The following is a 27,617-nucleotide window of genomic DNA, read 5'->3' on the forward strand; positions in this document are numbered from 1 at the left end:
TCCAGGTCCCCACCCTTTCCAGCCTCCGCCTTTGAGGGCTGGCTGTAGAGTTAGTCGCGCTCAGTTTCCCGCGCCCTCTTCTCTCCCACGGGCTATAAGTCTGTGACCCGAGAGACTCTTAATCTCCCGGGCTCGTCTGCGAGGCGCACAGGGTACCAAACCACAGAGTTGTTAGGGTTTCGTGAGATCACTCACGTGGGGTGCTGACATAGCTCAAGCCAGCCCCAAGGCCGGCGTTCAGTGTTTACATTTTATTGCACGCCTTAGTGTCCTGGACACGGGCTGAACTAGGACCCTACACCCTCAGAGAAAAAGCACGTGACTACCCGGCTACCGCTCCTTTCAGTCTGCGGCGGCCTCTGGCCGCTCTAGCCAGCAGACTCGGTGGACGCTAACCATAGAGTGGCGGAAGTGGCCCATCCCCTTCCTCTCATACCAACGTCTCGGGGAAGCTTCTGGGGCTCTGGCGCGGGGCATTGTGGGCTTAGTGGGCGGCCGGGAGGTGGAGAGCAGACGGGTAGAGGGCTGCTGAGGCTGCTTTCAAGATGATGGTAAGCAGCGTCCCGCGTATCCGCCGTCATCCGCCGCAATGCGCGGCCGCGGGGCCCGGGTCGCCGTGCGGGATCTCAGCGGTTTCTCACCGCTGTCCTCCCCATGTTTGTGGGCTGCTGGGAGCAGGGGTGGTTGGTGAGAACCCTGTGAGGCTCTCGACTCCTCTGGGATCGGAGACTACGGGTCCAGGGTGCTTCGTGGCCGCGAACCCTTTCTCTCCCGCTGTTATCGAGGCTTAGGTTTTCGGAACGGAGTGATTTGAAGGTGTGTACGGTGGGGCATTGCAGCTCTGGGAGGTGCGGAAGTAAAGGAGCTGGAGCACGAAGAGGCAGCGTGGGCTGGGCTGGAGCCCTGCGTCTCTTCGTGGTCGTTCTCATCTAGTCGGCCCACTGCAGCAGGCGTGCAAACAGTGTCGGAACAGAACACCCACTGTCCTTCAGCGGTGCATTTTTACCGTCTCCTGAATGTCTCAGGCTCAGCTTGCTGGAAAAGGGCAGCAGATGGGGCTACTCACTCCAACGGAGATGGAATAATCTGGATGCCTTAGGAGAGTCTCCTTAAGGGCTTGCCTATAGTTCTGTGTCTCCCTCACCCCCGTCTCCCTTGCAGAGCGTCGGATGCCTTCGGTCTACCGCAAACCCTGGTTACTGTTGAGCAGAGCCAACTTCCAAGGCAATGTCCTGTGCACTTGGCAACAGATTTTTGACTTTTCGGCCTCAGTCCTCTGTTCTCTTTTCCTGCTCTCTGAAACTTCTGTCTTCATAGATGCCCGACTGACTGGCCCTTGTAAGGTGGCGTTCTCTCTGCTACCAAATGCTTTGTGAATCCAACTTCTGTGCTCTAATCCCTTCAGACAGTGCCCCTACACTGCTCTTTTCAGAGTCCATTTTCAACATTACTTATCCTTAAAATTGACTCAAAGGACCAGAGCTGAGGAGCAGAACCAAGACTGGGTCACAGACCACCAGACTTGGGTTTTACCAGAATTCATAATTCTTGCTCTGTTACATTGTCTTGTTTCCTTGCTGGATATCTCTTTTGGAATGACACTTGTATCACCAGGAGTCCACCATGCTGTCACCAGATTGGTCCCTGATAGTCTAGAAGCCCTTTGTGATGGAAGCTAAAAAGGTCCCTTGAAATCTCAATCCTGTGACTTTGGCCCATCTAAAATAAAAAGTCCCCTTACCTTTGTGGTATTCAAGTATATAATTTAATACTCTGCTGTTTTACAGAACATCAAGCTTAATGTTAATGATGATGGCTTTGTTTTTGTTTTCTCAGGTTCTGAGGATTGAACCTAATATATACATACACGATAGGCAAACATCCACAGTGTCTGTTCGCTTTTTTGTCTTTTTTTTTTTTTTAAGACGAGATCTTCCTCTATAGGCCAAGGCTTGACTGGAATTCACTGTGTAGCCTAGTGTGATGGCTGGTTTTGCCAAGTTGATCGCAGTCCAGAATGACCTGGGAAGAGAGTCTCAATGAGTATTTTTCTAGATCAGATTGGTCTGTGGACATACCTGAGGAGAATTATCTTTTTAAATTATTTTATATTTATGTGTGTTTTGCCTGTATGTATGTAAGTGCACTCGTGTTGTGCAGTGCCTTCAGAGGTCAAAAGAGGGTTTCAGATCTCTTGGAACTGGAGTTATAGCCACCAGTGTGAGTTCTGGAAACCTAACCTGGGTTCTCTACAGAGCAGCCAGTGCTCTTAACTGCTGAGCTTCTCTCCAGCCCCAGAATTGTTTCCATTGCTTTAACTAATGCGGGACCCATTTCTGACTTGGGGTGCTAAGATGGGAAAGCTAGCTAAGCCCTATCAAGCAAACAGCATGCATGGGTTTTATTTCTCTCTGCTCTTAACTGTGGATGTGATGTGACCAGCTGCTTCAAGTTCCTGTAGCCTTGGTAACTTCTGAAATAATGGGCTGTAACCTGGAATTGTGAGTGAAAATAAACCCTTTTCCCCCTAAGTTGCTTTAGCCATGGGTATTTTGTCATGGCAACAGAAATAAAATAAGAACACCTAGAATGGTATGGAACTCATGATCTGCCTCAGCCTCTGGGTAACTGTGGTTATAGTATGGACCACCATGCTTCACTCAAACTTGTTTATTTTGTGTGGGAGTGTAGGCCCCACACATGTACAAGTGTGGAGGTCATACTTATAGGAAAACTTTGCAGAATTGTTTCTCACCTTGCATCTTGTTGAGGCAGGGGCTCTTGTTTCTGCTGCTCTGCTGTATACTCCAGGTTAGCTGGCCTCCAAGCTCCTGGATGATTGATCTCACTATAGGAATAGTGGGATTACAGGTAAACACCAGCATATTGAGCTATTTATGTAGGTTCCAGGGACCACACTTGTGTAGCCAGTGACTTTTTATGTGTATGAATGTTTGCCTGTATGTATGTATGTGCACCACATGCATGCCTGGTGTCCTCAGAGACCAGAAGAGGTTGCGCCCCTGGAACTGGATTTAGAGGCAGTTGTGAGCCATCATGTGGGTACTGAGAACTGAACCTGGGTTCTCTGGAAGAGGAGCAGATGCTTTTAACCACTAAGCCATCTCTCCAGTCCCTTAAACTGTTTCAAGTATTTTATTTATTTATATGAGTGTTTTGACTGCATGTAAGTAAGTGTACCCATGTTATGCAATACCCACAAAGGACAGAAGAGGGCATTGGATTCCCTGGAAATGTACTTACAGACCGTTGTTAGCCGCCATGTGGGTTCTGGAATTTGAACCCAGTTCTTCTGCAAAAACAGCCAGTGCTGTTTTTAACTGCTGAGCCATCTCTCCAGCCCCTTTATAACCATTTTAAAGAAAGATCATTAAGATGAAACCCCAAAGCCTTTTATGATTCTCATGGTGTAATTACTGGAGGGATAAAAGAGTGAGGTGGGAGACTGGAGAGATGGCTCAGCAGTTAAGAGCACTGACTCCTCTTGCAGAGGACCCGGGTTCGATTCCCAGCACCCACATGGTGTCTACAAATCATCCTTAACTCCAGTTCCAGGGGAATCTGATGCCCTCTTCTGACCTCTGCAGCATTGCATGACACTGGTACACTCAACATACTTGCAGGCGATTACACTCATGCACATAAAATAAAAATAATTTTTTTTTTTTTTTTTAAAGAGTGAGGTGAAAAGTAAGGACAGGCCTAGGCTCCACATTGCAGTGCTTGTTGCTGGGAAGTGGCAGAAGAGGGCTTAACTTTGCTTAGCCTGGCTCAGTTCACTGCACCATTGCCATCCTTCTCTTCCCATGGATGGCCTTGAAATCAGCAGTCCTCCTGCCTTCATCATATAAGTACTAGAATTACATCATCATTATGTCTGACTTGATTTCTAAGAGGAAGCTTTAGACTGTCCTAAGGAATGATTTAGCAGGACCATGAGAAGGTGGGGCCTTTGGGGAAATGGATCTTTCCCATATAGATGTTACTAGAGACCAGGCCCACTGTGGCTTCCAAAGAATGCTGAGAGTAAAGAGAAACCATTTGTTGGCACCAGACATGGGATTCTCCAGGAAAAGATCTCCAGATCTAGGAGAATTACCTGACAAAATTCCTCTTCCCCACCCCCTCATACTATAGTTTCCTTATGTATTCATTGTGCTATGGTAGGCTTGGCAATAACAAGTAGTAAAATAAAGAATTTGAGATAGTTTGAGATTGTCCACTGGTATTGATTGAACCTAGGGGGTATATGCTGCCCCCTTCTGTCTGTCTGCCTCTCACCATTTCTTTCCTCTGCTACTGCTCTCCAAGACCCTGTAGCCATATCTCTTCAGTTCAAGTCTATTTTTATACTCCACTCTTCTTTCCGGGCACGCCTTTAATCCCAGCACTTGGGAGGCTGAGGCAGGTGGATCTCTGAGTTCAAGGCCAGCCCCCACTACAGGGAGACCCAGTCTCAAACACCAAAAACAAATTTTTTTTCTTTTATTTGACAGTCTGTTTCCCTTCAACTGTCTTTTTCTGTGAAAAAATAAATCTTCCTCAGTTTGTAGATACCTTGTAGACTTGTGTGTCTATACATGCAGTTTTGAGTAGAGCACCTTGATCCAATTTTTCATTACATTGAAGGACAATAAGTCTCAAAGTGAGTTAAGATATAGCATGTGATTTTTTTCATTTCATTTGTTTTTTTCTTTTTGAGAGAGGGTTTCCCTGTAGCCACAACTGGCTTGGATTCACTATGGAGACCTAACAGAGATCTGCCTGCCTCTGCCTCCCAAGTACTGGGATTAAAGGCATGTGCCATCACGCCTGGTGAATTTTGTGGGGTTTTTTGTTGTTGTTTGTTTTTAAGAATTTGTTTTAGCTCACATTTTGAGGGTGCAGTCCATGGCAGAGAAGAAATGGCTCTGACTGGACTGGCTTGCCAATGTTGCATTTCCAGTTAGAAAGCAGCAAGAGAGATGAATACTGTCCTCAGTGCACCCTCCTTTCTAGTCAGCCCAGAACTCCAGCCCATGGAATGGTTCTGCTCACATTCAGGGTCAGTCTTCTCTCAATTAAAGCTTTCTTTTTTTAATTTCTGTTTATTTTATGTGAGTTTTTAGCTTGCACCTGTGTAAACATACCACATGCGTGCAGTGCCCACAGAGGCAAGAAAAGGGCGTCAGATCCCCCTGGAACTAGAGTTACAGATGGTTGTTAGCCATCATGTGGGTATTGGGAACCGAACCCAGGCCCTTTGCAAGGGCAGCAAGTGCTCTTAACTACAGAGCTATCTCTCGAGTCTTTTGTTTTTCTTGTTTTGCTTTTGTTTTTTTACACCGGATCTCCCTGTAGCCCCAGCTGGCCTAGAACTCATTATGTAGACCAGTCTGTCCTCAACCTCACAGAGATCTCTGTGAGATCCTTCTGCCCCTGCTGAGATTAAAGTTGTACACTATGCCTGGCTTCATTTTTATTTCATTGAAGTTCAGATCCTCTTGATTGGGTGTGGAAATCAGCAAGATGTGGTTCTGGCCAGTTGGCAGGGGATGCTCATGCTGCCTGCCATGTGTCCTGCTGTAGAACCTGCACAGAAGTGCCTGTGTTGCCAGCAGTACCTGCCTGCCTCTTACTGCTCACAGACAGGATTTTGACAAATAAGCAGTTCAGTTTGAAAAATGTTCATAGAGAGCTGCACATGTCTAAAGTCCAGGCATACAGGAGGCAGAGGCAGGAGGATCTCTGAGATAAGGCTAGCCTGGTCTATATAGTAAGTTCCAGGCCAGTTGGGGATACAGGGGGACTCTGTCTCCCACCCCCAAATATTTATAGAATAACCTAATAATTATATAGTACCCTTTGTTTCTTCAAAGAGATTATCCATTATTATTTTAAGGTGAAAGGCCCTTTATTTCACTGAAAAAAAAGGGCTTATCTCTGTAGGTCTAGTGTAGCATTTGGGCCAAAAGAGAAACTGGGAGCAGAGACTCTTAAGGTCATTTCCAGTCTAAAACCCCTTGAAGTCAAGAGGCAAGGAGGGGACAGCACAGCCCCCTACAGTTTCTACATATAATGAGGCCTTTAGGAAGAACATGAATGTCAGCCAAGGAACTATTAAACAGCAGAAAGAACAGGAAAATGAGTAGGAGAGAGGAAAGGAGAGCAAGTCTGTACTTAGCAAGGTACATTAAGGTCCATGGTTCCAGAAGGGCTAAATTGAGGGTGGAGAAGGTATTGGAGATGGGGTACATGAGAAGTGTATTCTCATGCACAGCTGCAACTTGGGATTTCTGCCTCCACACATTCCATCTCAAGCCTAAAAGGCTTATAATGCCTGATCCCCATGTTACTCTTGCTCATACAGGGCTGCCCAAGAGGGAATTCTGCATGACTGCTGAAACTTGGGACAACTCACTTTCAGGCTCCTATCCATAGTTCTCTTCATCAGTGGGGTCTGAGTCTATAGTGTGCAACAGATACCTACCATGGGGATCAAGAGAGGCACAGGTGGGACTAGAGAGATGGCTCAGCAGTAAGAGCATTTGCTGTTTTTGTTTTGTTTGTTTGTTTGTTTTGTGTGTGTGTGTGTTTGAGACAGGGTCTCCCTGTAGCCCTAGCAGGGCTGAAACTCGCTATGCAGACCAGGTTGGATTCAAACTGACAGAGATTGCCTCCCAAGTTCTGGGATTAAAGGTATGTGTCATCATACTTGGCTGTCACTTGCTTTTCTTGTAGAGGACCCAGGTTCATTTCCCCGCACTCACATGAAGCTAAACTGCCTGTAATTCTAGTCCTGGAGATCTGATACCCACTTCTGTGGGTACTAAGCATGCATATGGTATACATCCAGAAATACAGACAAAAATACTGATACACATAAAATTAAAAGGAAAAAGAGGTAGAGATGAGAAGTAATTTTAAGCAGAATCAGCTGTACCTGCCACTGCTTTGTATAACGGGGCAGTGATTGTATTGGGTATCAAGCACTCTGAGTATATGTTGAAGTCCCATAGTTCATGATGTAATGTGTACATGCCACTTCGTATTTCTCTTTACATCTCTTGCTCATCTGGCACGCTCCCTGAATGCCTACTGACTTTTCTTAGGACCAGTAGTGCCTCTCTCCCTTTACTCTGGTTTCCATACTGGGCACAGTCCTAAGCCAGTTGGTGAACAACTGCGTATACAATCATTTGCTGCAAAGTTGTTATCCAGGCCCCTGTGGTGTCCATTGCATCCTCTGCCTGCTCTGTGTATAAAGGCATAATCTTTTGTAGTGTTGCATTCTATGACTGGACCCAGGCTTCAGCCTGAAGCTCCTTCGTGCAGGTGGGACTGATGCTACCCACTCAAGGCCCTGCTGAGGTTTTGCTCTTAATTCTTGCTTCCATATTGAAGCTTACAAGGTTGCAAATTGCATTTAGCATCCTCGCAGTTTTTTTTCCGTGCACAAAGCCGTAGTTCTTAATGTCACATTTCAACACCTTCCCACACTGCTCAGTGTAAATGGATCTGCTCTGTGGCCTCCTGGGACCATTTTCCAGTGAACAGTCTCACCACATTCACACAGCCACATACATGGAAATATGCACCAACACTTCTGACAAAACACTAAAATGGGAGTTTATACTTGAGAGAAACCAAAGATAAAGTGGCCAAAATACAAAGCAGAAAATGGCACATTAATAGAAAGGCTCAAGGAAGAAGTTATAGCTTCCTTCTCTGTGTGTAGTATATCTTCATGTACCTTCTGTAGTGCTAGTGGTCATGAGCTACCTTTGTGCTTGTCTCAGAATGTCCTTATCAGTTTTAGAAGATAGCTTTGTTGCACATAACAGTATTGGTTGGTAGAAGTTAACTTCTTTGGCTATTTATCACTCCATGCTTTCCTGGCTTTTAGGGCTGCAGCTGAGAGATTGATGTGTTTGCTTTTGTAGGGGAGTTGGTGTTTTTCTCTTTCTACCTTTTTGTTTGCTTTTGGTTTTTATTTTCTTTGTTTTGTTTTGTTTTTTGAGACAGGCTCTCCCAGTAGCCTCAGCTGGCCTGGAGCTTGCTGTGTAGACCAAGCTGGCCTTGAACTCACAGAAAGCCACCTGCCTCTGCACCACCACGCCCGGCCCTCTTTCCACTTTTTAAAGATGTATTTTTAATTATGTGTGTCTGTGTGGATATGTGCATGTGAGTACAGGTGCCACAGAGGCCAGAAGAGGATGTGAGATCTCCTGGGGCTAGAGTTACAGGTGCTGGTATCAGCACTCATCAAGAGCCTAACCACTGAGCTAGCTTTCTAGGCCTTCCCATCTTCAGCTTTTAATATTGTTTCTTTGCTTTATGGGTTTTTTTGTTTTGGTTTTTTTAAACAGGGACTTGGTCTGTAGCCCAGGCTGGTCTAGAATTGGCGGTGATTCTTCTGCAGTCTTCTTGGTACTTGGGGTTACAAGTGTGTACCACCTTGTCCTTCAACAAATATTCTTTAAAAATTTTTAGTTGGTATTGCACTAAACTACTCCTTTTCGGGGCTGGAAAGATGGCTCAGCAGTTAAGAGCACTGGCTGCTCTTGCAGAGGACCCAGGTTTGATTCCCAGCACCTACATGGCAGCTAACAACTGTCCATAATTCCAGTTCCAGGGGATCCAGTGCCTTCTTCTGGCCTCTGTGGGTACTGCACAACATGTTCACCTACCTACATGGAGGCAATACACTCGTACACATAAAAAATAAAATAATAAACTACCCCCTTTTATTCTCTTAGGGTGTACTATGCCTCTCTCCAGCTGCTCTTTTTACATCTACATTAAATATTTTGCCTCTCATTTGTCTTCTCCAATGGTCTCTGTTGTTTTAAGATATGTGGTTTCTCTGCTGGCAGGTTTTCCAGGGCTTCTCTTCTGTGTAGGAATACAGCCTAAGCTTGCCGTGGCTGATCTCAAGTTGTATGTTACTAACTTCCTGGCCACCGCTTCAGCTTTATTCCAATCATCCTCTCATTCACCCCCCCCAGCAGCTGTATGGACCAACAGAGTTGAACTCTTTAAGGACTTTTCCAGTTACTCTGGACTTAGACCCAGGAATTTGACTTCTTTATTCCTTATTAGACAGGGATAGTCCTGGGCTTTTCATGTACCTTCCCTGCTCAGTATTTAAGTACCTCTAGGGGTAAGCAAGGACAGTGGCTATCAAGAGTTTTGTTGCACTGCAAAGTAAGAAATAAATTGAAACCATTGCGCCTAACACATAGCTGCCAACAAATGTACTCAAATAGTATTTCCCCATTCTTCATTCTGTCACATGCAGAGTTAGTCCAGGACTACGATGACCTGACTCACAACTTGTTCCTTGATAAGGAGAGGGAGCTCTGGCTTGCCAACTACTGTCTGCAGTTTTATCCAGGCAGGCCCCTTAAAACAGACAGTCTTCCCAGATTTTCTAAAGCAGTTCTACAAAGAGCCCTTGCAGGGATAGGGACCCTTCTGGGCAATGCTAATGAGAAAGAGACAGATTTCTCTGGGGTATCCGATAGGAAATTAGTTGTACAGGAACTTTATGGAGCTGACGGGAGATGGTAGCCGAAGATTAGTGATGAAGGTGCTTGCGTCAGCACCGTTTTACTGTACCAGTTCCCCCTCTGCTTCTCTAACATGAACTGGTGGGTGTTTTGCTGGTGGGTGAGCCCAGAGCAGGGCCTGCTTTAACTGATGTACACTTCAGAGTGCAGGTGTACATCACCATATCTAGTAGAGAATGTGCTTTAAAAAGGAATCCAAGCTGGGCGTGGTGGCGCATGCCTTTAATCCCAGCACTTGGGAGGCAGAGACGGGCAGATCTCTGTGAGTTCAAGGCCAGCCTGGTCTACATAGCGAGTTCCAGGTCAGCTGGGGCTACAGGGAGACCCTATCTCAAAAAGACCAAAAAAAAGGAATCTAGCTACCTTTACTATGGAGCAACTTGGAGCATCTTCCCTGTCTAATCTCTTGTGAGTCTCATGTAGCAGATGATTGTTAAAGACAGTTAATTGCTTTCTTTTCTCCAGCCCACACCAGTTATCCTATTGAAAGAGGGTACTGATAGCTCCCAAGGCATCCCTCAGCTTGTGAGTAACATCAGTGCCTGCCAGGTGATTGCTGAGGCTGTGAGAACCACCCTGGGTCCCCGTGGTATGGACAAGCTTATTGTGGATGGTCGAGGTAAGTCTTCGTGGTTCCCTGGGGCTGTGAATATGAGAGGAGGTGTCTGGGACTAAGGGCTGCAATCAGGAATCCCACTGCTGGTAGGATCTCTCAGTGCTCTCTTGAATGCTGAACTCTGTACTGTTAGGTAGGAGAATCTGGGCTCAGGAGTCCATTGCCATCTAGAAAAATATGGCCTAGAAACACAATATAGAGCTAATTGGTAGTCTCTGGGGTTTCCTGCATTGTATTACGTTGCTTACATGAGAAAATTGCCCTTTGGTGCTGTATTATATTGACATGTGAGATACTAGGGTGTTATGTTTAAAGTATATTTTTTTGTTTTGTTTTGGTTTTTGGCCTTTTTGTGACAAGGTCTCCCTGTAGCCCCAGCTGACCTGGAACTCGCTATGTAGACCAGGCTGGCCTCAAACTCTGAGAGATCCACCCGCCTCTGCCTCCCGAGTGCTGGAATTAAAGGCATGTGCCACTCCGAAGTGTTTAAAGTATCTTAAGTGGTTACTCTTCTGTTATTGGAACAAAGTCTCACTGTGTAACCAAGGCCAACTTCAAATGCAAGATGCTTCTGCCTTAGCCTTCCAGTGCCAGTATTCCTTGTGTGTACCACCATGCTTGACTTATTTAAAACATTTTTTTCTGTGTCTAGTTGAACTATACTAATTTTTACTCAGAGAAAATCAAGATCCTATGGTATTTAAAAGTTTGACCCCAAGAATAAATGTACAAAGACTCCAAGTCCTGTAGAAGACAGAATTTAAGACAGAGCTTCAAGATGTAAATATTTGTCTCCCTTAAGGCAAAGCAACAATTTCTAATGATGGGGCCACAATCCTCAAACTTCTTGATGTCGTCCATCCTGCAGCAAAGACGTTAGTGGACATTGCCAAATCCCAAGATGCTGAGGTAGGAAAGTTCAGAGAAAGCAAGGGGAGCATGTGACTTCTTGTTGCCTTGCTCTCTCTGAAAATGTTTTATGTCTAAAATTATAATTGTCAAGTGTTTCATACTTATTTTACTTATTAACCATTAAAGCTTTATATAATTCTGCATGTACCTTTTCATGTTCATTAACATACTGTGGGTGGCTACATTCTTCAGGTCTGAGTTCTGAAGACTGAGTCTGAGCTCTTTGGCCTGGGCGTGCTGTGGTCATGTAAATCGTTACTTATCACCTTATAAAATGTGACTGGAAACATTAAGGTTTCAGTTTTCTGTGTGTATCATGTTAAAATACACAGTTTGCCCTTCTGACCACTTTTTTTTTTTTTTTGGTCTTTTTGAGACAGGGTCTCCCTGTAGCCCCAGCTGTCCTGGAACTCACTATGTAGACCAGGCTGACCTTGAACTCACAGAGATCCACCTGCCTCTGCCTCCTGAGTGCTGGGATTAAAGGTGTGTGCCACCATGCCCGGCCCTAACCACTTTTTAAAAATCTTTTATTTATTTTATGTGTATAAGTGTAATGCCTGCATGTATGTAAGTGCACCCATGTCATACAATGCCTGTGGAAGACAAAAGAGGCCATCAGATCCCCTGGAACTGGAGTTACGGACACTTGTTAGCTGCCCTGGGGGTGCTGGGATTCAAACCTGGGTCTTCTGTAAGAACAGCCAGTGTTCTTAACTGCTGAGCCATCACTCCAGCCCCTCCTAAACACTTTTAAGTGTCTGAGTCAGTGGTTTTCACCAGTCTGTCTTTTTAAGAATGAGCTTTGATCTGAAGGCTTACTAATGTTGAGAGCAAGGTTTGCATTTTGGAGTGCTGCAGAATATGGGTGTTGATCTGTCTTGATGGATTTTGTTACTGTTTTCACCTAGGAGATAATTAATTTTCTGTCCAGAAACCTGGTGGCTTTTCCCCTTGAGAATTTCTTATTTACATAGGGATATAAGTAAGTGAAAAAATAAATTCCTTCCCAGTGAGAAGTTGTCCAGTTTTCATAAATGTTCTAATTTTTCATTTTTAGAACACAGAAAAACCTCTAAGGTTAGCAGACTAGTCTGCCATTCCAAAAGGTTTTTAAATACAGAGTTTTGAAAGCTGCTTCCGTGATTCTGATTGGCTGGAACTTGGGTTTTCATTAACTACTATAGTAAGTTGTAGTCCTTAAAGAATGTTTATCTCAGGCTAGAGAGATGGCTCAGCAGTTAAGAGCACTGGCTGTTCTTGGCAGAAGATCCAGGTTCGAATTTTAGCACCCATTTATGGCAGCTAACAACTGTCCCTAACTCCAGTTCCAGGAGATGCGACAACCTCTTCTATTCTTCAAGGGCACTGCATGACACAGGTGTTCTTACATACATGCAGGCAATACACTCATACACATAAAAATAAATAATAAAGAATGTTTATTTCATGCTGCTTGTACTGTGGCTATTTATGTCATAAGCATGCCAAGTATTGTGTGATTTTTGTATCATGAGATTCACTTGTCAGTCAGCCCTCTTTGGAGAATGGGGCTGTCTGGGGGAGTTAATTTTGTAGCTTGTGATCATTTGATTCGGGTGATCGCTAACAACCATAACCTTTCCATTTGTTGCCCAAAGAAAACCTTGGCTATTTAAACAGTGTCCACTTTAAATTGGTATGTTGCCTAAAAATGGAATTTCAGGGATCCTGAGCACCAGGAAACATGTATTTGCCATCATCCTCATTCAGGTTGGTGATGGCACCACATCAGTAACCCTGCTGGCTGCTGAGTTTTTGAAACAGGTGAAACCATATGTGGAGGAAGGATTGCACCCCCAGATCATCATCCGAGCTTTCCGCACAGCCACCCAGCTGGTAAGGGGCCACCTCGGGTCACTTGTCCTAGTGAACTAGGCACCTTCGTGTTTCTGTTCATGGGGACAGTGCTTTTCTTGGGGTCTTAGGGGGGTAGGGAGGGGATTGGAGTGGGGCTTGTGGGCATTTCTAGCCATCTCCCAGTTACCCTCCAGTAGCTGTTTGATGAGATAGATGAAGCCTTAGGTTAAAATCAGCCTATAAGCATAGGCACTTAGTAAGTAAGAGCTACTTAAGGTTTTTTTTAGTTAGCACATAAAATAATGGGTTTCATTATGATGCTCACTTTGTTTTTTTGTTGTGTTTGTTTCTTACTGAGACAGGGCCTCATATAGCCCAAGCTGACTACATATAGCCAGGCTTTCTTGTGAACTCCTAATTTTACTGCCTCCTGAATCCAGAGATTATAGGCATGTGCTACTATGACTGGCTCATGACATTCTCCTTCATACTTTTGTTGTTTATTTTTATTGTATGTATATGACTGTCTTGCCTGCATGTAAGTAAGTGTACCACATTGTGTACAATACCCATGGAGGCATTGGATTTCCTGGAAATGGAGTTACAGGTGGTTGGTGCCCTCCATGTGGATGCTGGGAACTGAACCTGTATCCTCTGGAAGAGCAGCCAGTGCTCTTAACATCTGAGCCATCTCTCCAGACCACTGTTTGGGGATGGTGGGAACTGAACCTATATCCTCTGGAAGAGCAGCCAGTGCTCTTAACGTCTGAGCCATCTCTCCAGCCCACTGTTTTGTTTTTATCAAGTACTTTATAACACATATTGAGATCTATTACTCAACCTCTTCCCTTCGTGTCCTGAGGTGTGTTACTAAATCCCTGTAGGCCTTACTTCTTTGCTATTTTTCCAGTGATTACATTAAAATCTGATCATATATGAGAAATACTTGGTGAGGATTCAGTAGTTTAAAATACTGGCTTGTTTATTTTATATATAACTTCCATATAAAGTACCAGAAGTTGTCCAGTTGTTTTTAGTTAGTCAGAGGTTTGGCCTAAACTAGTGACTTGTCTGTTTCTACTCTTCTGTCTTTGTGTGTTATCTGCAGTCCAAGAAGTAAATCTCAGAAGCACCCTGATGGCTCTTCAGAACTGTCTGCCTACTTTACCTTTCTAATCTGGGGACTTTTCCAGGTGGTAGAGTATTACATTTTCCTAGGCAGCTATAGGGCCAGGGAATGTTGTTTCACTCTAGAGAAGATCTGCTAAGTTCTAGGAGTAAACAGGCTAGGAGAGATTGATTCACTTTGCCAGTTTGCCTTCAGCCTGACTCCCTCAGCTTATGTTTTTGACAGGCTGTTAACAAGATCAAAGAGATTGCTGTGACTGTGAAGAAGCAAGATAAAGTGTAAGTTTATGGTGAATTTTGTCAGAACCTTGACTTCTGTAGCCAAATTGGATGCACAAGTATGTTATAGTTTCTGTGTTGATAAAGGTGAAAGGTGGAGAGAGCTTAGTCATCAGTTTAGGATTAAGGGATAATTAATGGGGTAATATGTAAAGCTACTAAGGTAGATTCTTATGTAAAAGGTGGATTGATATACTGTTCATGTTAAATGTACACAGTGTGTAGTAGTTAATGTGTATAGAGTATCATATGGAAGGGACCACCTCCACCCTGCAGTAGATTCAGGTAAGATGGATTTGGTTTTCAAAATCCTAAGGTCTTCCCTGTGTTGCAGGGAACAGAGGAAGTTGTTGGAGAAATGTGCCATGACGGCCCTGAGCTCCAAGCTGATCTCCCAGCAGAAGGCCTTCTTCGCCAAGATGGTGGTTGATGCTGTGATGATGCTTGATGAATTGCTGCAGCTTAAAATGATTGGGATCAAGAAGGTACAGGGCGGAGCCCTAGAGGTAAGCCTGCTGTGGCCTCCCTAGACATCCTGCCTTCACACTGATCCTTCAGACAGTTTCGTGTCGGGGTGGAGTTCACAATTCAGATGGAGGGAGAATGCAGACTGAGTGGAAAGCAGATAAGGGCTGTGCTGCCCACATTGCCACTGCACCTTCTGCCATCTCTGGATCTGTTTGGTTATCAGCAGGATGGGAAAGTGGATTTGTTGACATTCTGAATCTTATTTCTCTATATTGGTGTCAGAGTATAGAATGATTAGTTGAGATAAGTTATGACTCAGTTAATAAACACTAGAGATCCTTTGCCGTCTACTTTTCACTCAAGTGTTAACTGTCAAGCTTTTCCTTCTATTCATTTCTCTTGGATAGATGATACATAGTTCACACTGTATAATGAAGCCTAGAGTTAATCGCTTATAAACCACCTCTGCCACTTACGCAGTCCTGTTGTTACTTCATATGGTGTGGCCTTCCAGGATATTGTATATGTATTCTTTTTTGGAAGGGGAAGGGCTTTTTATGCCAGGGTCTCCTGTAGCCACAGCTGGCCTAGAATTCACATAGGCCAAGCTGGCCTTGATCTCACAGGGATCCACCTGCCTCTGCCTCCTGAGTGCTGGGATTGCAGGTAAGGGCCACCACTCCCAGCTGCATGCTGATTTTTAAAATACAAATTGTGGTTTATAATGCATAGTGTTCTGTAATGTGTTTTTGTCCATTTAACACTATACTGTAGCATTTGGTTCATAAGGGCATATGTAGCTCTTAATTTCATGCTATCCAGTAGAACCTTCTGTATTGTCTTAATATGATAGTACTTTCCATATGTGACATCTGAGTTAACAGCTAATACAACAAAGAAGACGAATTCTATTTTATTTTTTTAATTTGTTTTTGATTTATTTATTTTTCTGTGGACAAATGTTTTGCTTGCATGTATGTAAGTGTATCTGTATGTGCAAATGTAGGGGTCATCGGATTCCTCTGGAACTAGAATTAAGTAAGGACACTGTTAGCTGTCATGTGAGTGGTAGGAATTGAACCTTGGTCCTCTGGAAGAACAGCCACTGCTTTTAACTACTGAGTCATCTCTCTCCAACCCCAAGAAGCTGAATTTTAAATTGAATAGTTTTTCATTGGAATAGCAACATATGGTTGGTGCCTCCTGTATTAGCATAGCTGTGATTCTTTTAATATGGTAGTGCCTTTCAGTTTCTAGCCTGCTGTGCTTACTAGATTCTTCCTCAATAAGTTCAACCAGGAATCATTGTACAGGGAAGCCCTTCATATCTGGGCAGAGGGGATTAACTAGACAAGTCACACATTTCTAGAGACTCCACATTCATGGGGTGTATATAAAACTCTGGGGGGTTGTTTTGTTTTTGTTTCTTTTGAAATAAGGTCTGTTAGCTCAGGTTTGCCTCAAACCTATGATCTTCCAGCCTTTGAGTGCTATGAAAAGGCTTGCACCACTATGCCTGCCTTATGAAAAGTTCTTAAGGAAGCTCAGCGGGTAAAGTGCAAACATGGGGATCTTAGTTAGGATCCCCAACACCCAAGTAAAAGCTGGATGTGGCAGCATGCCTCGGTAGTGGGGGTTGGGGAGCAGGGCAGGTAGGCAGATCCCTAGAGCTCCCTGGCCGGCCGATCTAGCCAAATTGCTGGGTTCCAGGCACAGATGAAGAAATCTTGTCTCAAAAAAATAAGGTGGCGAGGACTAGAGATATTAGATGATAAAGCACTTGCTGCAAAATTATGAGGATGAGAGTTCGGATCCCAAAACCCATGTAGAATTGGGGCAGGCTTGGTGGCACACCCATAATCCCAGTGCTGTGGAGGCAAACATGGAATTCCATGGGGCAAGCTGGCTAGCTAGACTACCAAACTCCATGTTCATTGAGAGACTGTGCCTCAGTACAAGATGGAGAATGATTAAGGAAGTCACCCAGTGTCAGCCTCTGGCCCCCACATGTACAGTGTGCATGGGTGCCCCCACACATATGAACAGGTGTATACAAGCATGCATAGCATATACACAGAAAAAAAGGCGGAGGGTGATAGAAAACAATGTCAAATGTTGACCTGTGACCTTCATACTTGAACACATACACATGCATACACCAAACATGCGAACACGAGGTAAATTCTTTTTTTTTTTTTTTTTTTTTGAGACAGGGTCTTCCTGTAGTTCCCAGCTACCTGGCCTGGAACTCATTATGTAGACCAAGCTGACTCACAAAAATCCACCTGTCTCAGCTCCCAAATGCTAGGACTAAAGGCCAAACCTGACAAAAATAGAATTATTAACACGCATGCTTAGATCTCACCTGTCTGGAGCTTCATGTTCCTATACCTAGTTGTTACTGTACTCATTTCATCCCCCAAAGCAGCTGTATTCCTTGTCACAGTTAGCATCATTGGAAACCTTGATGGCTCTCCACAATCTGTCAGCCTCCTACTAATTTACTAATCTGTCTTAATCTGTCTCTTTCACTCATTCCCAGGGCCAATATCACGCTAGTCTTGGCATTCCTTCACATCCATTCTTTGTGATGCATGGTTGCAAGTTTCCTTCATCTCTGTGTGAATCCTGGAGACTAAGAAAAAGTCTTTAGCAGGACTCTTAAGATCCTTCTGCATTGCTTCCTGTCACCTCCCCCTTTTTTCCTCTTTCTGTTCACCTATTTTGAGTTCTAGCAGCTTTGAAAAGGTTTTCATTCCTTGATTCTATAACACTATCCCCCACCTCTCAGAAATGCCCCTTCCTTTTCCATTTGTTGAATTTCAACATCATGATTCATTGTAAGTAAACATCCTCTTTCAGGAGGCTATGGATGTGAGTGATGCAGGAACAGGAGACACATACTGCTCATGGAATGGAGAATGATATGGTCTTTCAGTAAGAAAAAGTGCTGAGATTTGAGTCTAAGTCTTGTGATAGGCAAAAGTCAGTCCTTCATGCAATATGCTTTCTGTTGTGCCCTACAGGTAACTCATAACTGCAGGAAGTTCTGTAGCAGAACAAGTAGAAGCTTGTGGCCAGAAGGATTGATAACTGAAGAGCCACCAGGACAACTTCTGGGGTTCTGGTCCTAGGGACCTTTTTGCCTTTCTCTTCTGGAAAGAGGAAGCATCTGGGATACAGCATGTATACTGTGCATGTGCAAATGCAGACAAGCAGTTGGACTCCTCCAACTTGAGAGTAGGGAAGGAAGCATGGCACTCAGCACCTGTCTTAACCCATACCTGCCTGGCTTCTTTCCTGGCACTGTTGTGCATAGCATGTTGTCCACTGGCAGCTGTTTCAGAGGCCAATTATAGGGGACAGCCCAGATACCCCAAACTGTGATTTCTCATCCTAAAGATGCAACTAAAATATGTTTTGTGTCACTTCAAAAAAAAAGCATAGCTGGATGTGGTGGCATACACCTTTAATCCCAGCACTCTGGAGCTAGGGGCAGGTGGATTTCTGTGAGCTCAAGCTCCCTACATAGGGAGTTCCAGGACAGCCAGGGAAGATGGATTTATCCCAAATTTTGTGATGATGGGAAGAGTTTGTTGCAGCAGTGAAAAGTGTGACTCACTCTTGTGGGTTCATGGGAATTGGACAAGCACTGGCTTGATTGAATTTCTGGCAGATACCAAACTGTTAATCTGTCTGTTTTTAACCAGGAGTCTCAGCTGGTGGCTGGTGTTGCGTTCAAGAAGACTTTCTCTTATGCTGGGTTTGAAATGCAGCCCAAGAAGTATAAAAACCCCAAGATCGCCCTCTTAAATGTTGAACTCGAACTGAAAGCGGAGAAAGATAATGCTGAAATCAGAGTCCACACAGTGGAGGTAGGCCCCTCACACTGGCCCGGGAACAGGCAGCTTTCTGGGTGAGAGCCTCAGCTCCTGTGGGTAACTTCTGCCTCTGTGAGCATTGTTTAAACACTGAGCCCACTAATTCTCATTCTACTCTCCCTGAGTGACCTCAGCCTAGAGCAGTTTGGATTACTATGCTCCACTTTTAGGGACAGGGTTAGCAAGGGCTCCCTAACCTGCCTGGTAGTATTTTTTCTTCTTTATGGCACTGGGGATCAAATCCAAGACCTCGTGGGTAGTACTTTGCATACTGAAAAGGGAGGTCTACCACTGAACACAACCCCAGCTCCCTACCCCCCACCCCCTTTTAAACACCTTTTGAGACATGGTCTTGTTGAGTTGCTTGCGCTGACCTCTTTAACTTGCTTATAGTCCAGACAGGCCTTGAACTTGCAACTCCTCCTACCTTAGCCCTGGTAGGCTTGCACCAGGTACAGCTTGCCTGCATTTTGATTCTTCTTGGTCAGACAGATCCCCTTCCCTTCTAGACTGAGTCTCTCCAATTCCTGTACTCCTGCCATTGTGATTACCAAGGCTGTCTCTGAGTAGCATTATCTGCTAGCACAGAGTGGCCTTTGTGATACATGTAGCACTCAGAAGAGACTTGTCAGGTTGAACTGTTCTCCATACCTGGGCTCTAGCAAGGCTACCTGCCCTGGGGTTACTCTGTATTTATGTTTGGAAGTATTAACTTAATGGTCCTTGTGTATTTGAGCAATGTATACCTGCTAACTCACAAGTAAATCCATGTGTTTTATTTGGGAAGCCCGTTATGTATACCAACCTCCATCTCAAAACATCATCCTTTTCTGGGTCTGTAGGATTATCAGGCAATTGTTGATGCTGAGTGGAACATTCTCTATGACAAGTTAGAGAAGATCTACCAGTCTGGAGCCAAAGTCATCTTGTCCAAACTCCCCATTGGGGATGTGGCTACTCAGTATTTTGCTGATAGGGACATGTTCTGTGCTGGCCGTGTGCCTGAGGAGGATCTGAAGAGGACGATGATGGTAAGTGAACCTTCACAGACCACTTAGGCCTTCATGGCCCTGAGCTGTTCGTCTGTCCTCGTGTAATGGAGTGTGCTGTCAGGTTGTCCCTGTTTCTCAACTTTGTTTTTACATCCATTCCAGTGTTTGTGTGCCTTGTAATACAGTCTACTTTTAAGTCACCATAATCAAGACAAATTAAGAAGTAGACCTGGTTTGTGGTGGAACCTGGTAGTACTGCTGTCATCAGCTGTGCAGACTCAGTGCTTCCAACCAGATGTTTCTCTCCCTTTGTAACAACACAGTGGAGGCGGGTAGCCTACAGGCCCACCTGAGTTCAGTCGCTGGACCCAAAGCACCCTAATCTGAGGGTGGGAGTGTAGGCTGAAGCTATGAGATCACTGTCTCCTTTGAAGTAGGCCCCTATGCCCTTTGTTTTGTTTTGTTTTGTTTTGTTTTGTTTTGTTTTGTTTTGTTTTCCATCTTTTGAGGGGAGTGGAAGGGGGCATCAGAGATCAGGATGGAGATGGATTGTTATCTGGTGCAGAGAGCTCTGAGATGCTATGGTAGAGTTCAGCATGGGAACTGGATTGTTGCCTGGGTAGCAGGAGGCCAACTGGCTGTATCATTTTCCTTTCTCCTCAGGCCTGCGGAGGCTCAATCCAGACCAGTGTGAATGCTCTGATTCCAGAAGTGCTGGGCAGCTGCCAGGTGTTTGAAGAGACCCAGATTGGCAGTGAGAGGTGAGTAGGCCTATGAGCTTAGCTCACAAGAACTGCTTGGGTCTGCCCTTTTTGCCATCTTCAGGATGTTGTGGTATATAGCTTGCACTGCTTATTTTAAAAGGTCCTATCTTGCCTTGAATCCCAGCACTTGGGAGGTAGAGGCAGGTGGATCTCTATGAGTTCAAGGCCAGCCTGGTCTACTAGTGAGTTCCAGGACAGCTTGGGCTACAGGGAGACCCTGTCTCAAAAAAAAAAAAAAAAAAAAAAAAAAAGGTCCTATCTTTGGGGGCATGAAAAGCTCAGAATCTTAGATGTGACTCTACAGGTTTTGGTGTTCCAGAGGTAGAGCCCCAGACCTGCCCAAGAAGGCATTTAAGGCTGGAGATTGGCAGCCTGAGGAGCAGCTGCTCAGTATTGGGAGCGTTTTGGTATTGGGAGAGTTTGGCAGGGAGGATCAGCCATCAAGATGGCAACAGTTCATGTATGTACCATTGCATCCTGGGCATAGGTATAATTTCTTCACTGGCTGCCCTAAGGCCAAGACGTGTACCATCATCCTTCGTGGAGGTGCTGAGCAGTTTATGGAGGAAACAGAGCGGTCCCTGCACGATGCTATCATGATAGTCAGGAGGGCCATCAAGGTATGATGCACAGCCTGCACAGTCACTAACCCCCAAGCTGATCAGCTTCTGAGTTTCTTTGCAGATCCCTCCCTTCTATAGATGGCATGGTGAGCTATCTTTTGCCCAAACTGGACCCTCATTTGTCCCACAAAGCCTGGGAAATAGCCTCAGTCTCATATATAGATCATGCTGTCTCAAAGGCTAGAACTAGTTCTTGATAGCAAAGTAGTAAGTCAGTTGTCATAGTGCAGTTGCTGTCCCTGAACTACAGCTGACCTTATGGTTCTTCGGATTGAAGCTGGGATGTACTGTGTCTGGGCTTATGGGACTTGGGAAAGGAATGAGGCACCATTCTGTTTCTGGACTGGAGGACTTGCTGAGTGGTCCAGCTGCTTTGAGAACTGGTTTGGTTTCTGCAGAATGACTCTGTTGTGGCTGGTGGTGGGGCCATTGAGATGGAGCTCTCCAAGTACCTACGGGATTACTCAAGGACCATTCCAGGGAAACAGCAACTGTTGATTGGAGCATATGCCAAGGCCCTGGAGATTATCCCACGTCAGCTGTGTGACAACGCTGGTTTTGATGCCACAAATATCCTCAACAAGCTCCGGGCTCGGCATGCACAGGTCAGTCCCTGCTGTTATCAGGCTCCAGGGATTGGGTTGGTAGGGCCAGGCTCATTCTGCCTAGTACAGTGGGGCATCTGCAGAGGGAAAGCTACAATGCCAGGCCAGGAAATAGTAGCTTCCTAGGAGAGGGTCTGAGCACTTGTGGTCAATATGACTTGGGTTGGAAGGGACTATTGGCAGAAGTTGGATAGGAAAAGATACACTGCTGATTCCTGTTGTGATGCGTAAAGGCAGAGTTGGAATCCGACACTCAAGTCTCTTGTAGGAAGAAATGGGATCAATGTAATGGCTCCATCTCTTTTGCCTCTTTCAGGGGGGCATGTGGTATGGGGTGGACATCAACAACGAGGACATTGCTGACAACTTCCAGGCCTTTGTGTGGGAGCCAGCCATGGTACGGATCAATGCCCTGACAGCAGCCTCTGAGGCTGCATGCCTTATTGTGTCTGTTGATGAGACCATTAAGAACCCCCGCTCCACTGTGGATGCTCCCCCAGCAGCGGGCCGTGGCCGCGGCCGGCTCCATTGAGAGATCTGCAATGCATCACACCTCCCCAGCATGGTGAGGAAATGGTTGTAATTGGTCTGTGTTCTCACTGGAGGCCATAAATAAAACTTAAAGAGCTCATTTGGTCAGTTTATAAACTGCTTCTCAGACCTATGCATGTGCTCACCAAAGTAAAAAGTTCTCTGATGACCTGAGATGAGCGCCAGTAGAGAAGCCCTTGTCTGGAATCTCACTGTTACGACCTGGAAGTAGGCCACGTGGCCTTCTTTTCTTATGGTATCTTCATTAGGCCTCCTAACCAGGCACTACTTTGGTTGCAGTAAGTGGATCGAGTAATCTCTCCGCTCCTTCTACCTCTATTCTCAGCTCAGACTTGTCCCCTTTTTCAAAATCTTAAAAGTGAGGGCTCTGCAAAGAGTTTTCAGGTCACATTATTTCTGGACTCTGCATGAAGAAAAAGAAGTAGTGGAAACCTTTTTTTGTTCAGCCATCTTGGGAGTCTGTTTTAACTATGGATTGACATCAGGGCCTCATGCATGTTAGGCCAAGCAGTTGCCACTGAACCTCAGTCCTTTTTAAGAGCCTTTTGTGTTGAGATAAGGCATCACCAAATTGCCCAAGCTGGCCTTCAACCTGTAGTCTTGCTCCACTCTTGAGTAAGAGTTAGCCAGCAGCTAGTAGTGATGGTAAAGCTGGAGAAGCTTTTGCTGTTTGAAACTAGGAAGTGATTATAGAGAATCTATAGATTCAGATGGTCTTGAAAGCAGGGTGGGGACTAGGTAAACTCCTAATCTGCAGTGTGGCAGCTGTCCTATGACCTGGAGCTCTTTAGGTGATTTTTCTGAGCTTCAGCTGTTTTGTAAGGACAAGGCTGCAACAGCTGGCTTAATTGTGGACAGTTTAAACTAAAACACCTGGTGGGGGGAGGGTGTTTTTCATTTGTTTTTTTGTTCTCCCTGTAGCCCAGGCTGTTCTAGAACTCAGAGATCCAACTGCCTCTGCCTCCTAAGTGCTGGGATTAAAGGCATGGGCAAACATACCTGGCCTTTTTTTCCCCTGTTTTTAAGGTTAGAATCTAGCAATTAGGTTAGTGGGAAAAGTCCATTTAGTGAAATGAGTTAAGGTACAGTAGCAACTTAGTCAAAGCCTGATTGGCTGGCCAGAGCTTTCTGGGGTGGGGCTAAGCCACCAAAGAGTGGGACAGTACCTGCTGCTTCTGCTACTTAGCTAGGTTTGCCCTGAAGGGGGCTCCTGCCAACAGTATTAGAAGGTATGTTCAAGGCTATTGGTCTTTGCAGACACTGGAAGCAGGGCAGGCCTTTCTGTAGCATCTTCTGCACACCTGTGTCCCTAATTTGCCTGATTGAGCCATCTGGCTTCTTCTGCCTCAGTGACCTTAGCCACAAAAAGGCGATAGTAAGACCAGTGCTTGCCTAACACATATAAAACCCTGGGTTCCATCACCACATAAACTGAGCATGGTATACACCTTTAATCTCCACACTGGGACAATCATAATTTATCTTCAGCAATGTGTTGAGTTTGAGGATAACCTGGGCTGCATGAGAGGGTGGGGGCACCTATGTAGTAGACAATTGTGGCCACATGCCACTTCTCTGGGCCAAATACACCAGTTTCACCATCTTTTATTGGATACAGAGCCATAAATTCTCTGATACCCCTAAGTCCTTTTAAATACATATACTCGGGTACATTCGGCAAAGGGCATCTGGGTGACATGGAGCAAAGTGCTGGGATGGCAATGCCTGGGTTGGGCAGAGAAGTGGGACCAGAGAAGGCCCCCTGGGGGCTGGAGGTACAGGTACCACTTTAGAAACAAAGTAAAACCAAAAGTTGCTCGCTACCCTCACTGCTCAGGCAGTTGCAGCCTGGCTATGCAAGGAAGGTGGGGCCTGGGGGGACCAATTATGGATGTCTCACCAGTGGTGCCCTCTGAGCCAAGCCTAATGGCACCAGCCACAAAGCACACCTGGGACACCCCAGACCTCTGCTTCAGAATGAGATCCCTACCAGGCTAAGCAGAGGTTGGGAACCCCAAGCCATTGCCTCCCTGGGGCTATGCTAACAGCAGAGACCCAAGGTTGGCCTGCCTTGTGATCGGGTGCCTGCTTGATTGTCAGGGCAGTCTTGGGACTGGCTTAAGTCTCAAGAAGTCGAGGAGGAAAGATGATGTTCTACTCTTCACCCAACCTTCAGCCTTATCCTTGGGCAAGGACTACAGCTGAACTCACTTGTCCAGGAATAAATACATATACATAATACATAGCAATATATACAGAGATGCTGGCCTGAGCCAAGGCTGGACAAGGAAGCATGGTCACCAGGGATAGAAAGGACTGCCAGCAGCTGGGGGAGGGAAGTCAACACTCACCGGGGGCTGACAGGCTGGGGCACACTCCTTCTATAGGTTAACTCCTTTGGGCACTAGGCATATCCCATCCATCATTTCTACTCCAAAGTTCACCAGGAACTAGGTCTTTGGCACCAGTTTTCACTCTGGGAACATTTCCTTCAACTTATTGCCTTAGATTGGGACCGTGATAGCTAGGATTCAAGATCAGGGCCAAGGGAACTGGCAAGGCCCAAAGGCAAAGGATGAAGGCAAACATTAGAGCAGACGACCATGGGAAAAATACCTTTTGAGACAATACCTGAGGGACTGAGTCAACCTCTGTAATCGAAGAAAACATGATTTCAGGGTGCTCTCTGATGGGTGGAAAGCTGGGGTTTGGGGCAGAGGTGCATATTATTTCTGCTTGTACTATGGGGAAGTGGGCTGCATAAAGCATAACATATTCAAGCCAAACTTGCTTGAACTTACAGGTACTAGGCCTATGGCAGGGCTGGAAATGGAAGGTGCCAAGTGGCTACCACCTGTGGGTTTCTCTGTAGGCCTAGGGCCTCTGAGGCAGGGCCTGCCCTCTCGTGTCCCCCTTCCCCCCCTTTTTGGTAACCTAAGTATGAAACACAAAGGGCTCCCTTTGAGTGGTTAAGATGCTTCTCAGGAAGCCAGGTGCCCTGTCCCAGGTCTCCATCCTCAACTCTAGCTCTGTGGCTACTGAGGATGTAAATGAACAAAACACCCAGGAGCAGGATTCATCCCCTGGGATAGGAGCAAAGAAGCCACGAGTGGCAGGCAGAGGACTGCAGATCTACTGTCAGGACACTTGTGAGCTGTCATTTCTGTAGGTAAAGGCCTAGGTCTGTGCAGTTTGCACTCCCTCACCACCTTCATTTGGAGCAAGAAAATAGGTGAGACCTTGCAGGATTTTCTGCAAACAGCCCTTCACAAGGCAGACTTGTACCAGCAGGAGGGATATTTTCCCTTTTGATAGATTGGGATGCTGTGTGGAAGTACCCAGGCCTGGTACCATTGTCAGTCCTCAGTCCTGCTCTGTGCCTTGATACCTGTCCATCCTGACCTCTATCCCATCACCAACACCAAGCATTCCATTGTTCGCCACCCAGAGAGATATCCAGAGCCTGGAATTGAAGGATGGAAGCTCCCTCCTGGTGGCACAGTTAGGCCAACCAGAGCATCTCTCTTTGTGCTTTGTCCAGGAGATAGAGATGGTGGCACCTCTGTTCTTGAAGTCACAGGGACCAGGGGCTACATGGTACAGCTGGCAAACAACCCACGGAGGGCAGCCAGACCCCAAGTGCACCTCCACTTCTCTTCTGGGCCCCTAAAGGAAAGTTGTGCTATTGTTTCCTGTGACTCCAGGGTTTAGGGGTGGAGAGGTGGGAGCAACTGGAGGCAGCTTGAGAGGGGCATGGATACCATGAAGCCAAGGTTTTGAGCAGGACTAGGCAGGAAGTAGCCAGCATAGGAGCCTTGGCATTTCAGTCTTCAAAAGGCAGAGACAGAATGAACCACAGATGTCAGAGCAATGATGTGCTTGGAACTGAGTGCATGACTGAACATGAAGTGTAGAGCAATGCAGGGGACTTGGTGGGTGGTAACCCGTGGATGGGTTCAGGTACCTAAGCCAGGTTGTAGCACAGCTGGAGAAAACTGGGAAGCAAGAGGATCCCACCCCAAATCAGGACCAACAGGCATTATGATGGCTGGGAACCCCAAGATAGGTTTAGATGACAGGCTAGATGTTTGAAAGAACTGCCCAAAGGAAGGTTGGCAAGACCCCTGGTCTCTGAGCCACTTCGAGATCTTAGAGGAGGAACTTGGTGAGGGGTGCTCAGTCTATGGGGCTCAAACCCATGGTCTTCTGGGTACTGTGCCAAGGACCAGTGACACCCCATCCACAACATTCTCTCACTGCCTCAGCCCAGGCTGGTAGAAACTGAATGAGTCTACCTTTTCCTCGCCCCAGAATCTGGCTCCATGCCAAGGCCACATCCTCAAGCATGCTGACAAGGAAGAAAGCAAGAAAGGACCCTCCTCCAAGCTTCACCACAGCGGGGAGCGTAGGGTCCCTCCTCCCAGACAGCCTTGCAGCCCCAAAGGCTTTGGGATTCCTTCCCAAGCACCTGGGTTAAGAAATCTCTTCTTAAAACAGGTGGTCTGGCTGGGACCCTGGCCCTTCTGTGATCCCTCAGGAAGGCATGGTAGGAAAATGAACATGCACCTTCTGCTCTGAACTTAGCTCTGGGTGTGGTGGGGGTACAATGAGAAGCTTTATAGTCTCTACCTGGCCTGTCATATCCTCCCCATGGGAGAGATGGCCTCATCCTGGGGAGTTCTAATTGACTTTCGTCCCTTCCAAACCTACCCCCTGCATCCCTGCTTGCTCCCAGCTTTCAGGTGACCATGTTCCTTAGGTTCCTAGGCCTGCCTGGGTCATCACTGGAGAATGTGGACCTGGAGTGGAGGCCAACTGATGGGAGTGCCCTGTGGGGGACTGGGTCAGGTAAGGCGGGAAAGAGCCCTCCTTGCCAAGTCTGATCTGCTTTGAGAAGCCCCCTTTGGCCTTTGGCCTGGCAGAGGCCCCTGACAGGAAGCAGGTCTCAGGAACAAAAGGCCTGCCTGAGCAGCTGTGGGTTACTGCAGATCTTCTGGGTGGTGACAGCTCCTTGCTGGTGGTACCAGAAGGCCGCTCCAGTTGGGGTGTGGTAAGGGGTCGGAGGGCAGCTTCTGTCCAAGTCCCCGCCCTGGGTCACCTGTAGCTCTGTAGTTCCAGGAGGACAGGATACCAAACCCCTCTCTGGAACCCAGAATAGCACTAGGCCTTCAAGCCAGGGTCCCTCTGGAGGTCCAAAGAGTGCCTTGGTGTGGGGCTGGCAGGAGCCCTGCCGCCCCCCACCCGGGTTAGCAGCCACCTTCCACCTTGACATGCAGAATCTTTGAGAAGCCAGGCCTCCGCCTCAGGGCCTGTAGACAGAGCTCTAGGTTAGTTCTCCCTCAGTGCTGGGCCAGTGGGCTCCTCCAGCCACCTCACCCAGGCCACT

At 46.2% G+C, this 27,617-nt stretch overlaps 2 protein-coding genes across 5 annotated transcripts in view; one reads left to right on the forward strand and one right to left on the reverse strand.

The window, feature by feature from the left end:
* Positions 1–403: 403 nt before the first annotated feature.
* Positions 404–22,310, forward strand: Cct7 (chaperonin containing TCP1 subunit 7). The gene is made up of 12 exons (XM_008824725.2): positions 404–551; positions 10,038–10,191; positions 10,991–11,097; positions 12,853–12,978; positions 14,294–14,346; positions 14,681–14,852; positions 18,525–18,689; positions 19,538–19,726; positions 20,351–20,448; positions 20,939–21,071; positions 21,473–21,679; positions 21,996–22,310. Exons 1-12 carry the CDS (start codon positions 546–548, stop codon positions 22,209–22,211), a joined length of 1,626 nt encoding a protein of 541 aa, XP_008822947.1. The 5' UTR covers positions 404–545; the 3' UTR covers positions 22,212–22,310.
* Positions 22,311–23,820: 1,510 nt separating this feature from the next.
* The window catches only part of Fbxo41 (F-box protein 41), a 33,557-nt gene continuing 29,760 nt past the window's right edge, over positions 23,821–27,617 (reverse strand). For all 4 annotated transcript variants that reach the window (XM_029559415.1, XM_008824727.2, XM_008824726.2 and 1 more), the window contains exon 13: positions 23,821–27,540. In XM_029559415.1, coding sequence (XP_029415275.1) covers positions 27,478–27,540 — 63 coding nt within the window. In that variant the 3' untranslated portion in view covers positions 23,821–27,477. The remainder of the gene's footprint in view (positions 27,541–27,617) is intronic.

The sequence above is a fragment of the Nannospalax galili genome, unplaced genomic scaffold, assembly GCF_000622305.1.
Source record: "Nannospalax galili isolate Female #2095 unplaced genomic scaffold, S.galili_v1.0 scaffold389, whole genome shotgun sequence".
NCBI classification, from domain to species: Eukaryota; Metazoa; Chordata; class Mammalia; order Rodentia; family Spalacidae; genus Nannospalax; species Nannospalax galili.

Excerpts from the sequence above, each read along its gene's own strand:
- Cct7 (XM_008824725.2), top strand. Across the intron at positions 11,098-12,852 it reads CCAAATCCCAAGATGCTGAG|GTTGGTGATGGCACCACATC; the intron begins GTAGGAAAGTTC and ends ATCCTCATTCAG. Across the intron at positions 21,072-21,472 it reads TAGTCAGGAGGGCCATCAAG|AATGACTCTGTTGTGGCTGG; the intron begins GTATGATGCACA and ends TGGTTTCTGCAG.